Source organism: Sarcophilus harrisii, chromosome 4 (assembly GCF_902635505.1).
Source record: "Sarcophilus harrisii chromosome 4, mSarHar1.11, whole genome shotgun sequence".
Classification (NCBI taxonomy): domain Eukaryota; kingdom Metazoa; phylum Chordata; class Mammalia; order Dasyuromorphia; family Dasyuridae; genus Sarcophilus; species Sarcophilus harrisii.
Genome location: NC_045429.1, coordinates 901,512 through 915,000, shown reverse-complemented (window position 1 = coordinate 915,000; position 13,489 = coordinate 901,512). Strand labels below are relative to the sequence as shown.

The window sequence follows — 13,489 nt, the reverse complement described above, 5'->3', positions numbered from 1 at the left end:
TTACAGCGCGAATTTAGGGTTACAGCTTCTCCTCGGTCTCCACCTGCTCCCTTCCAGTCCATCTCCTACGCGACTGTATGGGAGTCCATGTCCCCCTGGAGCTTCAGTGGCTCCCCACGACCTAGCCCTGGGAGTCTGGCATCATGCAAAGGGTCTGATTCAGATCCTTGCTCTGCTCCTGCCTGTGTGTGACTTTGGCTGAGTCACTGGATTTCCTTCAAGTAGCCTGGAAGCAGCTGGACCGGGGCCTCTTGGGGTCCTAATTCCATGCTTCTAGAGCTCAGACCCCTCTTTGTGCTCCTCAAAAGCCAAAGTCCCTCAGGAGTGGGGGATTCACAGGGCCCTCGGGAGCAGGGGGCTCACAGGCCTCTCAGGAGCGGGGGTTCACAGGACCCTCGGGAGCAGAGGCTCACATGTCCCTCGGGAGTGGGGGGCTCACAGGCCCCTGGGGAGCAGGAGACTCACAGGCCTCTCAGGAGCGGGGGGCTCACAGGTCCCTGGGGAGCAGGGAGCCCACAGGTTCCTCAGGAGCGGGGGCTCACAGGGCCCTCAGGAGCAGGAGGCTCATAGGCCCCTCAGGAGCGGGGGGTTCATAGACCCCTGAGGAGCAGGGAGCTCACAGGGCCCTTGGGAGCAGAGGACTCACAGGCCCTGCAGGTCACAGAGTTGGGGATGGAAGCCAGGCCCTCACCCCGTCCCCTTCCTCCTTCCCTCCCCACGCTGCAACAGGAGAGTGGGCCCTCTGCTGTCCTGCTCCCACAAGAGCCTTTTAAAAATAAGCAAGGGCTGAGCAGCAGGCGCGGGCCCGGGTGCCCTAACTGCCTGTTCTCCGCTGCCCTCCAGGAGTTTCTGCTCCGGCTACAGAGGTCCTCGCTGTCCATCAGCACGGGGGCGGCAGGGGGGGCTCTGGCTCCCCCCAGAAGGTGGCGGGGGAGCTAGCTGGTGAAGGGGATTGGAAGGGGCGGGTATGCAATCCCAGCATCCCAGGGGGTGCCTAAGGAGGGGAAGGAGGGGGAAGGGCAGCCCCCCGAGAGCTGGCGAGAGGGCAGAAGCCAGTTTGGGCCAGGCAGCCAACGGCCAGCTTGGAGCCAGTGTTTTCAGGGCAAGCCCCACCGTGCACAGCCGAGGAGCCGATGTGGCTGGGGCGGGGGAGAGCCCCACAGGTGACTGGGGGGTCTCGGAGCAACCCCGGGGGCTTTTGGGATTTCTTGGGGCTTTCTAGTAACTTGCTTCCTGTGCAGCGCCACACCTCTCTGCTGTGCGTCCAGGAGATGGGTTCTCTGGCTCTCCCGACTGCCGGGGGGAGGGGGGCGCGGTAAAGGATGGAGGGGGGCTGGGGCTGAGGCAGAGAAACCAATGGGGGGCACCAACGGCAGGCTGTGACTGGGGGTGTGATTTTGGCTGACAGTTCTTAAGCACCTACTATGTGCCAGGAACTCCAGGAAGTCCTGGAGATGCACGAAGGGCCAAAGACCATCCCACACACCCTCAGGGAGTGCCAGTCTTAACAGGGGCAACTTGTAAACAGCCCAGATGGAGGGAGAACTACACACTGAGACACACAAAGGCCCAGAGACACCCGCAGATCCAGGCATGGGGGGGGTGGAGTGCAGATGCGCAGGAGGGTAGAAATGTCCCCCTGAGAGGCAACTGTCTGGGGAGGGCAGAGATGGAGAGCCCGGCCGGAGGGCCGACGGAAACACCTGGGGTCTGGAAATGAAATGTTGCTGGCCAGACCAGCCAGAGGCCGTGTTCCTGGCAGGAAGGGGGGGGTCAGAAGTCGGCAAAGGGCAAAGGGGCCCGGCTAGGAAGGGCTTGGACCCCAGTGGTTTGCTTCTGAGGCCCAGGGAGAGGTCTTTACAGGAAGGTCACTTGGGTGACAGACCCAGGCGGGCAGCTCCTGCCCCAGCCATCACCGCAATAGTCCCAGCAGCAGAGATGGGAGCAGGAGAAAAGGGGGCGCGGCGGGATTTGGCAACAACTTGGCTGTGGGAGGGGGTGAGCTTGAGTGTGAGGGGGCAGGGAGGACCCTCAAGGGCTGGGAGGAGGGGGCCTTTGTGGAGGCTGGGCAGACGGGGAGAGGAGAGTTTGAGAAAGACTGACTTGGTGAGTGTGCTTAAAGGAGGTCGGACCTTAGGAGGGAGGCTGGTCTCCATCGGTGAGCTGGAGATGGCCGGCATCCAGCCAATGGCCGAGCCTTTGGGAGCCAGCAAAGGAGCTTGGGAGGGACACAGAGGGAGAACCAGAATGGCCCCACTGCCCTAGAGAGAAGCAATGGCAGGGAGAAGAGGCTCAGTATCTAAGGGAGAAGTTAAGGAAGAGGAGGAGGAGGAGGAGGAGGAGGAGGAGGAGAGAAAAAGCCTTGGGTTTGGTGATTAAGAGACTGTTAGTGACTTTTCAGTTGAGTCACCTTAGCTGTGTGGGAGGAGCTCCGAAGCTTTTAGGGTCCTAGCTAATTATACGGCCAAGTGTCCAGCCAGCTAATGGAGCCTGGCAGGCTTCCCCAATCTCACCTTCTCCAGGCAGCCTCCGGGGCTGCACTGGGGGGTCTTGCTTTGAAATCTGTACCTTTAGAGCATCCCAGCCTAAATCTGGGGCCGTGGGATCTCGTAAAGCTTTCCTAGGGAAACATCTCCACTAGGCTAAGACTCCAGGGGGCAGGAGTTGGGCTGAGATCCATGACCCTCAGCTCGGCCCCTTTCCCCGCTGCCACCATCTTCTCGAGGCGTTCTCCCATGATGCTGAGGCACTCCCCACCTTGGGGATATTTTCTAAGCCGTTAACAAGGTGTCTGATCGGCTTCTGTCCCTCAGCCCGCGGACTCCGTGCGAGAACAGCACACACATGTACACGTATATGTGTGTGTGCATAATGCACCCATGTGTGCTCGTGCATGTGTGTTGTGAGCGTGTGCATCTCCTGGCATTCCTGGCCAAAGCAGCTAAGGAGGCTCCGCTCCAAGGGGCTGACACGGAGGCTGAAGGTGGGCCTCTATGGTCATCTGGAGGCCCGAGTCTAACTTCCCCTGCAGGCCTCCCTGCCTCCCACCATAGTGTTAGAACGGCTATCTCCCAGTCCCGACAGTAATTAGTCTCCCAGGAGCCTTCGCCAGGTGAAGAGGCAGGGCTCAGACAAGACCACGGGCTTCCTTCCTCCAGGACCCCCCTCCAGGGCCCCTTCATGAGTGTCCTTTCCTAAGGAAGCTGGGAAACAGTCATTCATCCCCCCCCCCATTTTTGCCGAAGGCCTATTAACTATGAGAGCTGGATTGCTCTGCTAGTCATTGCTTGTCCTTGACCCCTGGCTCTGGCCAGCTACTTGTCCAAGCTTCCTACACATTTCCCCCTTTCCCCAACTCTACAGCCCAGAAAGAGGGAAGGGAGGGAGAAGGAAGGAAGGAAGGAAGGAAGGAAGGAAGGAAGGAAGGAAGGAAGGAAGGAAAGAAAGAAAGAGGGAGAAGGATGTGGCTGCTACAGCTTTAATGAGACACCATTTTTGCCTATCTCAGGAAGCACAAGCCATGACATCAGGGGCAGCCAAAGACACAGGGTAAACATCCCCTCCTGTGTTGGGGATGGGGGAGGAAACTGAAATTGAAAGAGATTGAAAGGACTTGCTCCATGTCACAAGACCAGATTTGAAACCCTCTCACCTTCCCCCCCCCCCCCCCCCCCCCCCCGCCCCGATCCACTGAACAGCAACGGTCACAGGGAAATCTCTCCCAATATGAATTCTTGAGTTCCTGGAGTGCACAAAGGATATGTATTTTTTAGGGTAACATTTATATAGCATTTGAAGCTCTTCGGGGCACGATACAAATATCTTATTTGAGCCTCTCAACAACCCTGCAGGGTGGGTAGTATTACTATTCCCATTTTACAGGTGAAGAAACTGAGGCAGGCAGAGATGAAGTGACATTTTCGGGATTCCAAGTATAGGAGAGTAACAAAAAAGAAGCTCAAATAATTGGCAACGCTGGGTGCTGAATATTCGATCAATAAACATCTGTTAAGCTCTTTCTATGTGCCAGGCATTGTGCAAAGCCCTGGGCATACAGAGACAGAAAGAAACCCCCACCCCCAAGGAGCTGCCATCCCTCTCCTGAAAGGAAGGTGACGGCTAATACACAGACGGGTCTGTTTTGTGCTTGCTTTTCAGAGTCTGCTAAATGGCCTGATGTGCTACAAGCCTGACGACCCAGTAGAGTACCTCGAGAGCTGCTTACAAAAAGTCAAGGAACTGGGGGGGCCGGAGAAGGTGAAATGGGACACTTTCGTGGGCCAGGAGAAAAGGACGTTGCCTCCCCTGAACGGCGGCCAGTCCCGAAGGTCCTTTTTGCGAAACGGTAATGTGTATGGAAACTCGGGTAGTCCTAGGTCTGCGTTCCTTTTGGAGCCAGGCTGCGTTGTGCCTCTTGGGGTGATGCGATCGACTGGAGCTTGTAATCCAGCCTGGACAATTTATAACCAAGTCTTTTATTTCTAATATTCCTACAGGAAAACCAAATATCTGGACTTTGTTTAAAAATGCTAAATAGCAGGCGAGTGATTACATTTTATATTCCGAAGGCTTTATTACCTTATAAAACCATAGCACGTGGGTAAACTCTCCATTATTCTCAATGTTTCAAATCAGGGCTTTCGAACAAATGAATTCTGCACTCTTAATCATTATAAACGGATCCATCCTCGACCGGCTCGGGGATGATCTCATCTGGCAACGGCAGGAGGGGCCGATACAGAACGCCCACCTGTCCCAGCCTTTCCATGCTGTGGCTTTTGTCTGGGAGCTTCCCTAAAGCGCTAGTGGCTTCCTTTGTGACATCACGAGGGGAGCGATGGACTGGGGGCGGGGGGGGGGGAAGGAGTGGAGGCTCTTTCTTGGGCATCCCTCGGTGGGATTCTCTTTCTACCCTGTTTCTTGCTGCTTCTCTGGTGCAATTCCTTGTTTGAAATGTGCTGCAGCCTGCTGTGTCCCCTAGTAATTAGCAATGGCACAACAATCCCCATTTTGGAAACTAAGCCACGATCGGTGCTCATTAATAGGAGTATTATTAATAATATGAATAGTGACGAATTGTGAGTTTGGGAGCCCGAGACCCTTCGATCCTTCATTTCTATAAGCATGTGGTCAGACCGAGGGTTCTGGACTTTGGTAGAAATGGGTCTCCTCCTGCCTGTGGGGCCCTATCATGCCTGTGTTTTAGCCTCATTTTCTCCCTCTCTGCAGCGAGCCCGGTTGCTCTCTTCTGGAGAGAGGATGTTTCTTTCACCTTGGATTTTTATTTGCTGATCAAAAGTCTCTGGGCTTCCTGAAGCACCTACAAAAACCTTTCCAACAGGCAGGGTTTTCAAACCCCACCACTGGCCTACGAGCCGGCCTTGTAATTAAAGAGCTTGTAGCCGCCTGGAAAAAAGGAATTGTGAAAAGCTCCCCTCGAGGAGCAGATTCCCAGAATGGGAAGGAGGAGGCGATTTCGCATCGCTCTCTCACACACCTTGAATGTTCAAGTGAATTTTCCTTCAGTTTCACAAGCTGTTATTAGGCCCCTGCTGTGTGTAAGGCTAAAGCCACCAGTCTAGACAAATATGTGTATGTGTGTGTGTCCACATGTGCATGCATACGTGTATACACACATGCATACAAGGCATTACGGACAGCTCTGGGGACACCCAGACAAAAATGGACAAAGCCCCGTCCGTGAGCTTTGTTACCTCCGCTATTTCTTCAGCTCTCTCGATATAGACATTCATTCCTAGGGCGTGATTCACTTAAATTCACTTCAACTCAACTCAGTTCCAGCTGCCAGACATTTATGGAGTCTGTGACCGCCAGGCAGTGCCAGACAGTCCTTCCCAGGAGCTCCCCGCCTGTCCACACCTTCTCACTCCTGTGACTTTGAACAGGCCCTTCGGGCCACCCTCCACGGGGATACTCTCAGTGAAATGGCCATGCAGAGGATGGGCCCAGTTGGCGAAGGTCGGGCTCTGTCCCGGGGGAGCTCTAGATCCATCCGGTGAGAAGACACCGGAACTCCAAAGCCCAGGACTAAATAACCCAGAGCCATTTCCCCATGTGCTGGGGGTCACTTTAATTCTTAGGTGTTTTACCACTCCCAAAGAAGGGTGAGCTGGCTTTGGGTGCAAGTAGAACCCCAAGTTTTATCAATAGAGCAGGAAAGATTCTAGTTCACTACAGAACTAAATAAGCAATTACAAACTGCTCCCAACAAAGGACAGGGAAGGTAGAGCCCAAGGTTGAATTCAGCATCGGTATAAAGCGAGTCGAATGGAAGCCCCCGAAGGGCTGGGTGGTCACCTGTAGCAAGTGACTTCTTAGGGGCCCTACTTAACAAACCCAGCGACCAAGGAAATGTCACCATAGTAGGTGGGAAGAGGGCCTGTGCCCTCCAAAAGGACCCACCTGATTTCCTGGAGAGCACTTGTAACATTCCCTTAGGAACTCTAACTCAAGGTTTACGATATGCGGTCACCCACATCCACAAACTCGTCCTATTTTCCTCCCTGTGGCTCAAGATGCTTGAAATAATGAAATTTCAAAGTTTTCCTATTAGCCAGAAGGCAGCTTTTAAATAGTAAATCAAGATTGCCAAGGATCCAAAAAAGTAACCTTGACAGAGCTGAGAGTTCCGAAAGGCTCCTCTCCTCTCCTTGATGAGGAGGAAACTGGAGGAAGTGAACAAAGAAAATTATTGGAAAATTTGGGTCAAGTTCATGGCGGAATGAAATTGCCCATTCCTTCCCAGCCTCTTCTGCCTATTAATACTCAGCTCGATTAGCCCCAAGATGCTTTAATTAATGATCAGCTTGTGCCTTTTCCCTGTAATTGCTGTTACAGAATTCTGCAGGATTTGGCTAATTAGCTGTCACAATGGCTTCTATATCTGGAAAAAATGTCACCAGACACATAGAGAGTAACGCACCATCTGTCTTTTAAGAAGAAAATCTAGTTTTTGTCTTGACTTCAGTATGAGTTTGTTATCCCAATGCCCCAACGGACTGTGAACCCCTTTAGGTGCATCTTCCCTCCAGTGGTGCAGATTGCAACCCTTTTGTGCACATGCAATGAGACTGGTCTTCGGGCTCCATCAGGGATTTGCTGCCCATGCTTGGGAGACGGGGCTTTCTTGGGGTTCTCTTGACCTTAAGACTGTTGAACATTGAAAATTAAAGTTAGATGGATCACTGCTGCCTAGTGGTCTTCCCCTTATGAGCAGAATTCACATTTTTCCTGAAGTTCATGCAAAAACGTTGCCAGAATTGTCTTCAGGAAGGGTTAACAAAGGAGCCATTTTGTGCAATAACCTGTGTCCAACCAATCGCTCGTTATCTCCTAATGAATGAAGAAAAGAGACTTCTTTAAGCAGAGCCTAGACGGTGATTCTGATTGATAGAGCCCAGTAGCTCCCACCTGCAGCCCCGTCCTGATGACTCTGGAGTACGGGGTCACTTAGATTACGGCTCCCGACTTGCAACCAGGACTTTGCCACTGTGGCCAGGCTCCGGCTCTTGATGGGAAAAAGAAGCTAGATGCCATCTCTCCTTGCAAGTGCATCTGAAATGAAATTACTTATTATCTAGTGGCAGCGGAGTCTCGTTTGGCAAGGCTGCTTCTCCCACAGATGGCATCTCTCACTCCCTGCTCAAGCCAGTTTTCCTGGAGCATGAGAGGAGGACAAGTCCTGCTATTGCTCTCATGCTTGGGTGGGGGTGGGGGGCTTCCCGGAGGTTAGGCCAGCGGAGCACAAATCCCGGCAGGGCACGCCCTCGGCCCCAGAGGATGTTCCTTGTCCCAGGGCCAGCCGGACTGAGAGGGGAGAGGGGGCTGCGTCTGTGGCACTGAGCCAGATTAAAAAGTCACATTGACGGTTCTCAAAGAAAAATGTGAGCGACCGGGGACCGCTCACAAGCTGGCTGCTAGCGACGGTGAGCCCCTCGATGCTTCTGCGCTTGCTTCACCCTGCACGCTAAGGCAGAGACAAGCCAACAGCTTCCCGAGAATAACTCCAAGTCAAAGCACCATCTCTCCACAAAATAGGATGCTGGGAGTTCATGGCTTCAGCTCCAATCCACCATGCCTGCCCCCAGCCCAGCCCTCCAGGACTTCCCTGCCTCTGGTGGGGGCGCCCTCCTGGTCACTGACCCCGAAGATTGAGGCAGAAAAATGAAATTACTTCATTTTGTTTACTCAAAGCTCCAGGCTTCTTTAACCCCTCTCCTCACTGGGCTGGGCCCCAAACCCATCTCTTCTTACTCCACCCAGCCACCTCTCGGTTGTCGGCCCCAAAGCACCCCTTGGGCTAGGTCCTGGGAGGCCCTGGATAGCGAGGTGTGAGCCTCCCCCTGAAGGGACTTCCACTCTCCATCAGCCAGAGAAGATGTTCGGAGACTATTAGCTTTCCCCAGGCAGCAGTGGGGGCAGTGGAGGCCAGCCCAGCCCTGGGGGAAAGCCCTTCAGGCCCTCCAAGATGAGAAGTTGGAGAGGAGTAGCCGATCTGCACTTGTGGAGGGAGCTGCCACGGTGGGACGGCTCTTCCTGGGAAAATCCTAGTTCCTGCCCCCTGAAGGAGGACTAGACCCACAGAGCCCAGGAGGGAAAAACGACTTTGGGGCCGGAAGATGGCGGGAGACACAGCTGAGAACCAGGCCCTTGGTCATGTTGCTCTTGTGCCCGTTGGAGGCTTCCTGCCCCGCTCCCCGCACCGAGCAGACTGGCCAGGCCCTTTTTCATGCTGTTACCTGGTCCTCTGAAGCCTGGGAATTGCTTCCTCTCCTGGGAGAGCCTCAGTCCGGCCCACTCAGGTTCCAGGCTGCCCTTCCCACTGTCAGGCACCACATTCCCTTACCCACATGTACGTGCACATAAATACAAATGGAAACACAACCCAGACACACTCAGCACACGAAGACATGCACACACCCAGAGACACGTGTACACAGCCACGACCCCGCCGACGCGTGGATCCTGCTCCCCCATCCCTGCTGCCCCATCTCGTGGTCTGTGCCCCTCCCTCAGAAGGGGCTCCCCGCTTCTCTTCCCCGGAGCTTTCTTTGGGGCTTTCTCCTCTTCCCAGTGACCTTGTCTGAATGTGTGTCCTCTCCCCCTAGGAGAATGGGAACTCCTTGAGGTCGGGGCCTCTGGAGGCCCTTGGAGCCAGGAAGCCAGAATTCAGGTCTAATCTCAAACAGGACAGGTCACTTCTCTGCTGCTGCCTCAGTTTCCTCCATTGTTAAACAGAGATAGTAACAGTAAAATGGAGATAGCAACAGTAACCGCCCTTCCAGGGAGGTTGTGAGGATCCATTATCTAAGTGCCTGGCACACAGTAGGCATTTCATAAATGATTATCCTCTTCTCCCCCTTCTTCAGCTCCTCCCCAGCAGTTAGCATGGCCCAGAGGGGGTGCACAGTGATTATAGGATTTCGGGAAAGCTCCCAGAGGAGAGGGCCAGCGTGTCCTTCGGCTTCCATCTTTGCTGGGCAAGGCAATGGCCACGATGAGCCCCGGACTGGTTATCAGAAGAAGAAGCGGGCTTATCACCTATGTCAGTCCAGTAGAGAGACTTCCAGAAATCATCCATGAAATGGTGAAGCCTGGGCCCCGGCCGTTTTCCTGGCCAGAGCTGGGATTGCCTCCGCTGAGGGAGCCCCCTCTGCCCTTGGGGACAGGAGACGGAGAGGCCGAAGAGGATTCGAAAAACTAGCCCCACATCACCCTGAATCCCCGCGTTCCAGAATCTCCGCTCCCTCTACGTCTTAGTATCTCCGCCTCCTCGCATCCCCGTGGCCCACCCTACCCCAATCCCCCCCCCAACCCCAAGTCCCAGAATTTCTGCATCCCTGCGTCCCGCTCACATTGTTTCCCATCAGCAGCCATGTGGGACAACGCTCTTCGGGACACAGTACTAGGCACAGCGAGCCCCGATTTTCATTGCTGCCGTCCCCCCATGTAGCAGGGCCTCCCCCTGCGCTCTCCGAAAAACGTGTGATTCCCTGAGGTACAGCAATTAGGCTTTTGGATTCTTTTAAGGGAAGCAATTCACCAATCAATTAATTCAAAGGACCGTGAGCAGTCATTTTGACCCCCAGGGCAAAGAGCCGGACTTCCACGTGGGCAGCTCTGAAAGTCCAGAATCGGGCGCCGGGGCAGCTCTAAGGCTGAGGGGGAGGGCGGGGGATGCATCTGTGTAGACCCTCCCCCGCCTTCCTAGCTCCCGTACTAAGTCAGTGCCAGGGACAGCACGCCCCCTAAATTTGGGCGCCCAGTCATTCACTTCAAATCAATAAACGTTGACAAAGCGCCGAGCTCTGGGCTAAGTTTTGGGGCTACGGAAAGAGGCAAAGGACGTCCCTGCCCCCCAAAGCTCACAATCTAACGTGGGGAAGGGGAGGGTGACGGCGGCAGACCGGTATGTACAATCCAGGCTCTCTACAGAGAAAACAGGGGATAACGAACAGAAAGAAGCCGGGGAATTAAGAGGGCTTGGGGAGGACTTCCTGCAGGAGGTGGAATTTTAGCTGGATTCGAAGCGGAGGAGGGAGAGCGTTCCAGGCTTGGAGTACGTTCAGAAGGCACGGCACCAGAGAAATGAGAGGATGCCCGGGATAAGTTCCCGATGGCCCTCCCCTAGTTCCATAACGTTCTCTTCAGATCCCCTCTAACTTCTCGCCTCGGGTGAGAACTGTGTAAGCGGCCGCCTCCTTCCTGTTTCAAGGTGATCTTACTTTCTTGCAGTGCTGCCTGAAAACGCCAACTTTCCTTATCGGCGATACGATCGGCTCCCTCCAATCCATCAATTCTCCATAGAAAGTGACACCGACCTTTCGGAGACGGCCGAGCTCATCGAGGAATACGAGGTTTTTGATCCGGCCCGAGCCAGACCCAAAGTCATCCTGGTCATAGGTAAGAGCTCGCCCCTCTAGCCAGGGCTTAGCCCAAATGTCAGCTCCATCCCTGAATTGCAGTAAGACTTCCAGCAGCTCGCTTTGTTGGGCGTGGCCAATGTGTTGTGAGAAAGGGATGAAAGGTAGAATATTCTGGGTCTTCCGTCCCAGAACTGCACCAAAACAGCCACCAGAAGCCCACAGGGCCAAGCCAGGTCCCATGCCATAGAGAGAGCCCAGGTGTTCTGCAAGGCTCAGTATCAGAGGCAGCAAGAACCGCCTGACCAACAAGGTCCCAAAGCTCAGGAGGGCCCTACACGCCATCCTGACATACAGAGAGGGCCCTGGAAAGGGAGGTGGGGTGGGGTAGAGGCCAAAGGGAGGAGATGGAGGTCACCATTTGGAATCCAGATCCAGGGGTACAACATCAGACCAATGAGGTCACTTAAAAGCATGGCAGGGACAGACTCTGTGGGGGAACAAAGCCACAAAACCCAGAAAGAGAAGTAAATAATAGAAGATAACTGATTTTTAAAAAAGTATTTCAAACCTAGGGCTTCTCCTCCCAAATAGCCAAGCATACACTGAGATTCAGAGGGAAAATGGAGGGTTCTCAAGATCTCATTCATACACAGAAGAAATAAAGCAAGACATGCAAAAAATAGAAGGACTCTCTAGGGGAAAGAATTAGAAGAATAAAGACTTTAGAAGAACAAGTGGCAAATCTGACCCAAGAAATGGAACTCCTGAAAATGAAATAGATCAAAATAAAAATCAAGGTATCTATACAACAGCAAGGGATATGTGAACAAAATCACAACCTGGGGTATGGGGGGGAGTGAGGGCTCTGATGTCAAAAACAACTACTCTGGACAACAGGCCGAGAAAAGATGGTTTTTTAAAAAGCCTGGATGTTCTATCTCAGAAGATTACAAATGGAAACCATTGGGCAAAGAAAAGAGAGAATCTGCCGGTCCCCCTGCTGAAAGGATTCCAAAAGGAAATGCCCCAGCAATGGCACGGTGAGAAACCAAAAACTCACATCAATGGGGGGAGGGGGGAGGAATGCTGCACAAATCTAGAAGGAAGCAGCTCCAAAACCCAGGAACCGCGATCAAAATCGTCAAGGAGCATTTAGAGTATCTAAATGCCAGCCAGCCTCTGTGCTAAGCATTGGGGATACAAAGAAAGGCAAAAGCAGTCCCACAACATAGCAGATGATGTGTAAACAACTCTACACATACAAGAGAGATTTGGGATAAAACGGACAGGAGGAGGAAATAGGATGATTCGGTGGACTCCAGAGAGGCTCTGGGGCGGGGGAAGGGGGGAGGGAAGGAGGTTGTTGGGACTTAAAGGAAGGAAAGAGGCAGATGAGAAAAGGAAGACAGCTCCAGGCATGACAATAGCCAAGGGAAATGCCCAGTGTGTAGTCTGAGATGGTGAGTAGCATCCAGGAGGCTGTAAAGAGGAGGATCTGCAGGGTATAGAGGTGTGAGGAGTCCAGACAGATAGGAAGGGCCCAAAGTTAAAGCAAGGGTTTTATGTTGGATCCTGGAGGTAGTAGGGAGCCAATGGAGAGTATCTGGGGAGGGGGAAAGCCTCATGTGCCAAGCTTTGTGTTTGGTAGCTGAGTGGAGGAAGGTAGGGGTGCGGAGACAGCCAGGGACTGAGAGGCTGATCAGAAAGCCGTTGGAAGGATGGAGAGGAGGTGGGGACAGTGTCAGAGAAGAGAAGGGCATAAGCTTGTGGGATAGAGATAGCAAAGGTAGAATCTGCCAGACCCAGCAGCTGATGGGGCGTTGGGAGGGAGGGAAAATAAGGCAAGAGAAAGGAAGATTACATTTCTTGAGCAATTGAAGAGAGTCAAATAATGATGAATTGCTACTTCTTAATAAGAGGAGAGGAAACAAGTGTCTCTTCAGAACTTTAATGTCTTCAAGGGGATTGATAGAGTTCATTTAAGAAAAAAACCAACTGCTGCAGAGAGATTGGAGCAGCGCAGCCAGAACAACAAGAAGACATCAACCTCAGAAGCTTCTCTCATTGGGAGACACTCCAGGGGCCATCCGACCCAGAGCAATTTCTGCCTGAAAAAGACTCCTCGATTTTTCACCTGAAGACCTTCAGACCTGGGCTGAGGTTACAGCACCTCAAGCTGGTTCTCATCATGGGGAAGATTTCCCTGAGCTCCAGACTTGATTTGTTTCTTCACTACATGGCATCCACTCCCCTTGGCCTTGCCCGCGGGATGCCGGCTGCCCCTTTCTCTGACTGACATAGGAAGGCAACGAGGAATCCAAGGTCCAATTAACTAGGTTATGCTGGACATTTCCATTTTCCAAATGGAAATAAAATAGGAAACTGCTATTGATTTTATCTCTATCATCTCTCAATCTAGCTTCAGTCCATCTGTCTATTTACTGTGTCTCCTGTGTGTGTGTGTGTTTGTCTGTCTGTCTGTCTGGTTATCTATCTATCTACCTACCTATGCTTATCATCTTTCTACCATATATATATATATATATATATATATATATATATATATATATATATAGCAGGGACAGACTCTGTGGGGGAACAAA

General features: G+C 52.9%; 1 protein-coding gene across 3 annotated transcripts in view; it reads left to right on the top strand.

Annotated features, from left to right (window-relative positions):
* Nucleotides 1–13,489, top strand: part of AK5 (adenylate kinase 5) — a 179,300-nt gene that overhangs the window by 24,906 nt on the left and 140,905 nt on the right. For 2 of the 3 annotated variants that reach the window (XM_031968858.1, XM_031968856.1), the window contains exons 2-3: nt 4,159–4,345; nt 10,756–10,923. In XM_031968858.1, coding sequence (XP_031824718.1) covers nt 4,177–4,345; nt 10,756–10,923 — 337 coding nt within the window. In that variant the 5' untranslated portion in view covers nt 4,159–4,176. The remainder of the gene's footprint in view (nt 1–4,158; nt 4,346–10,755; nt 10,924–13,489) is intronic. The other variant, XM_031968857.1, reaches the window with a different exon arrangement.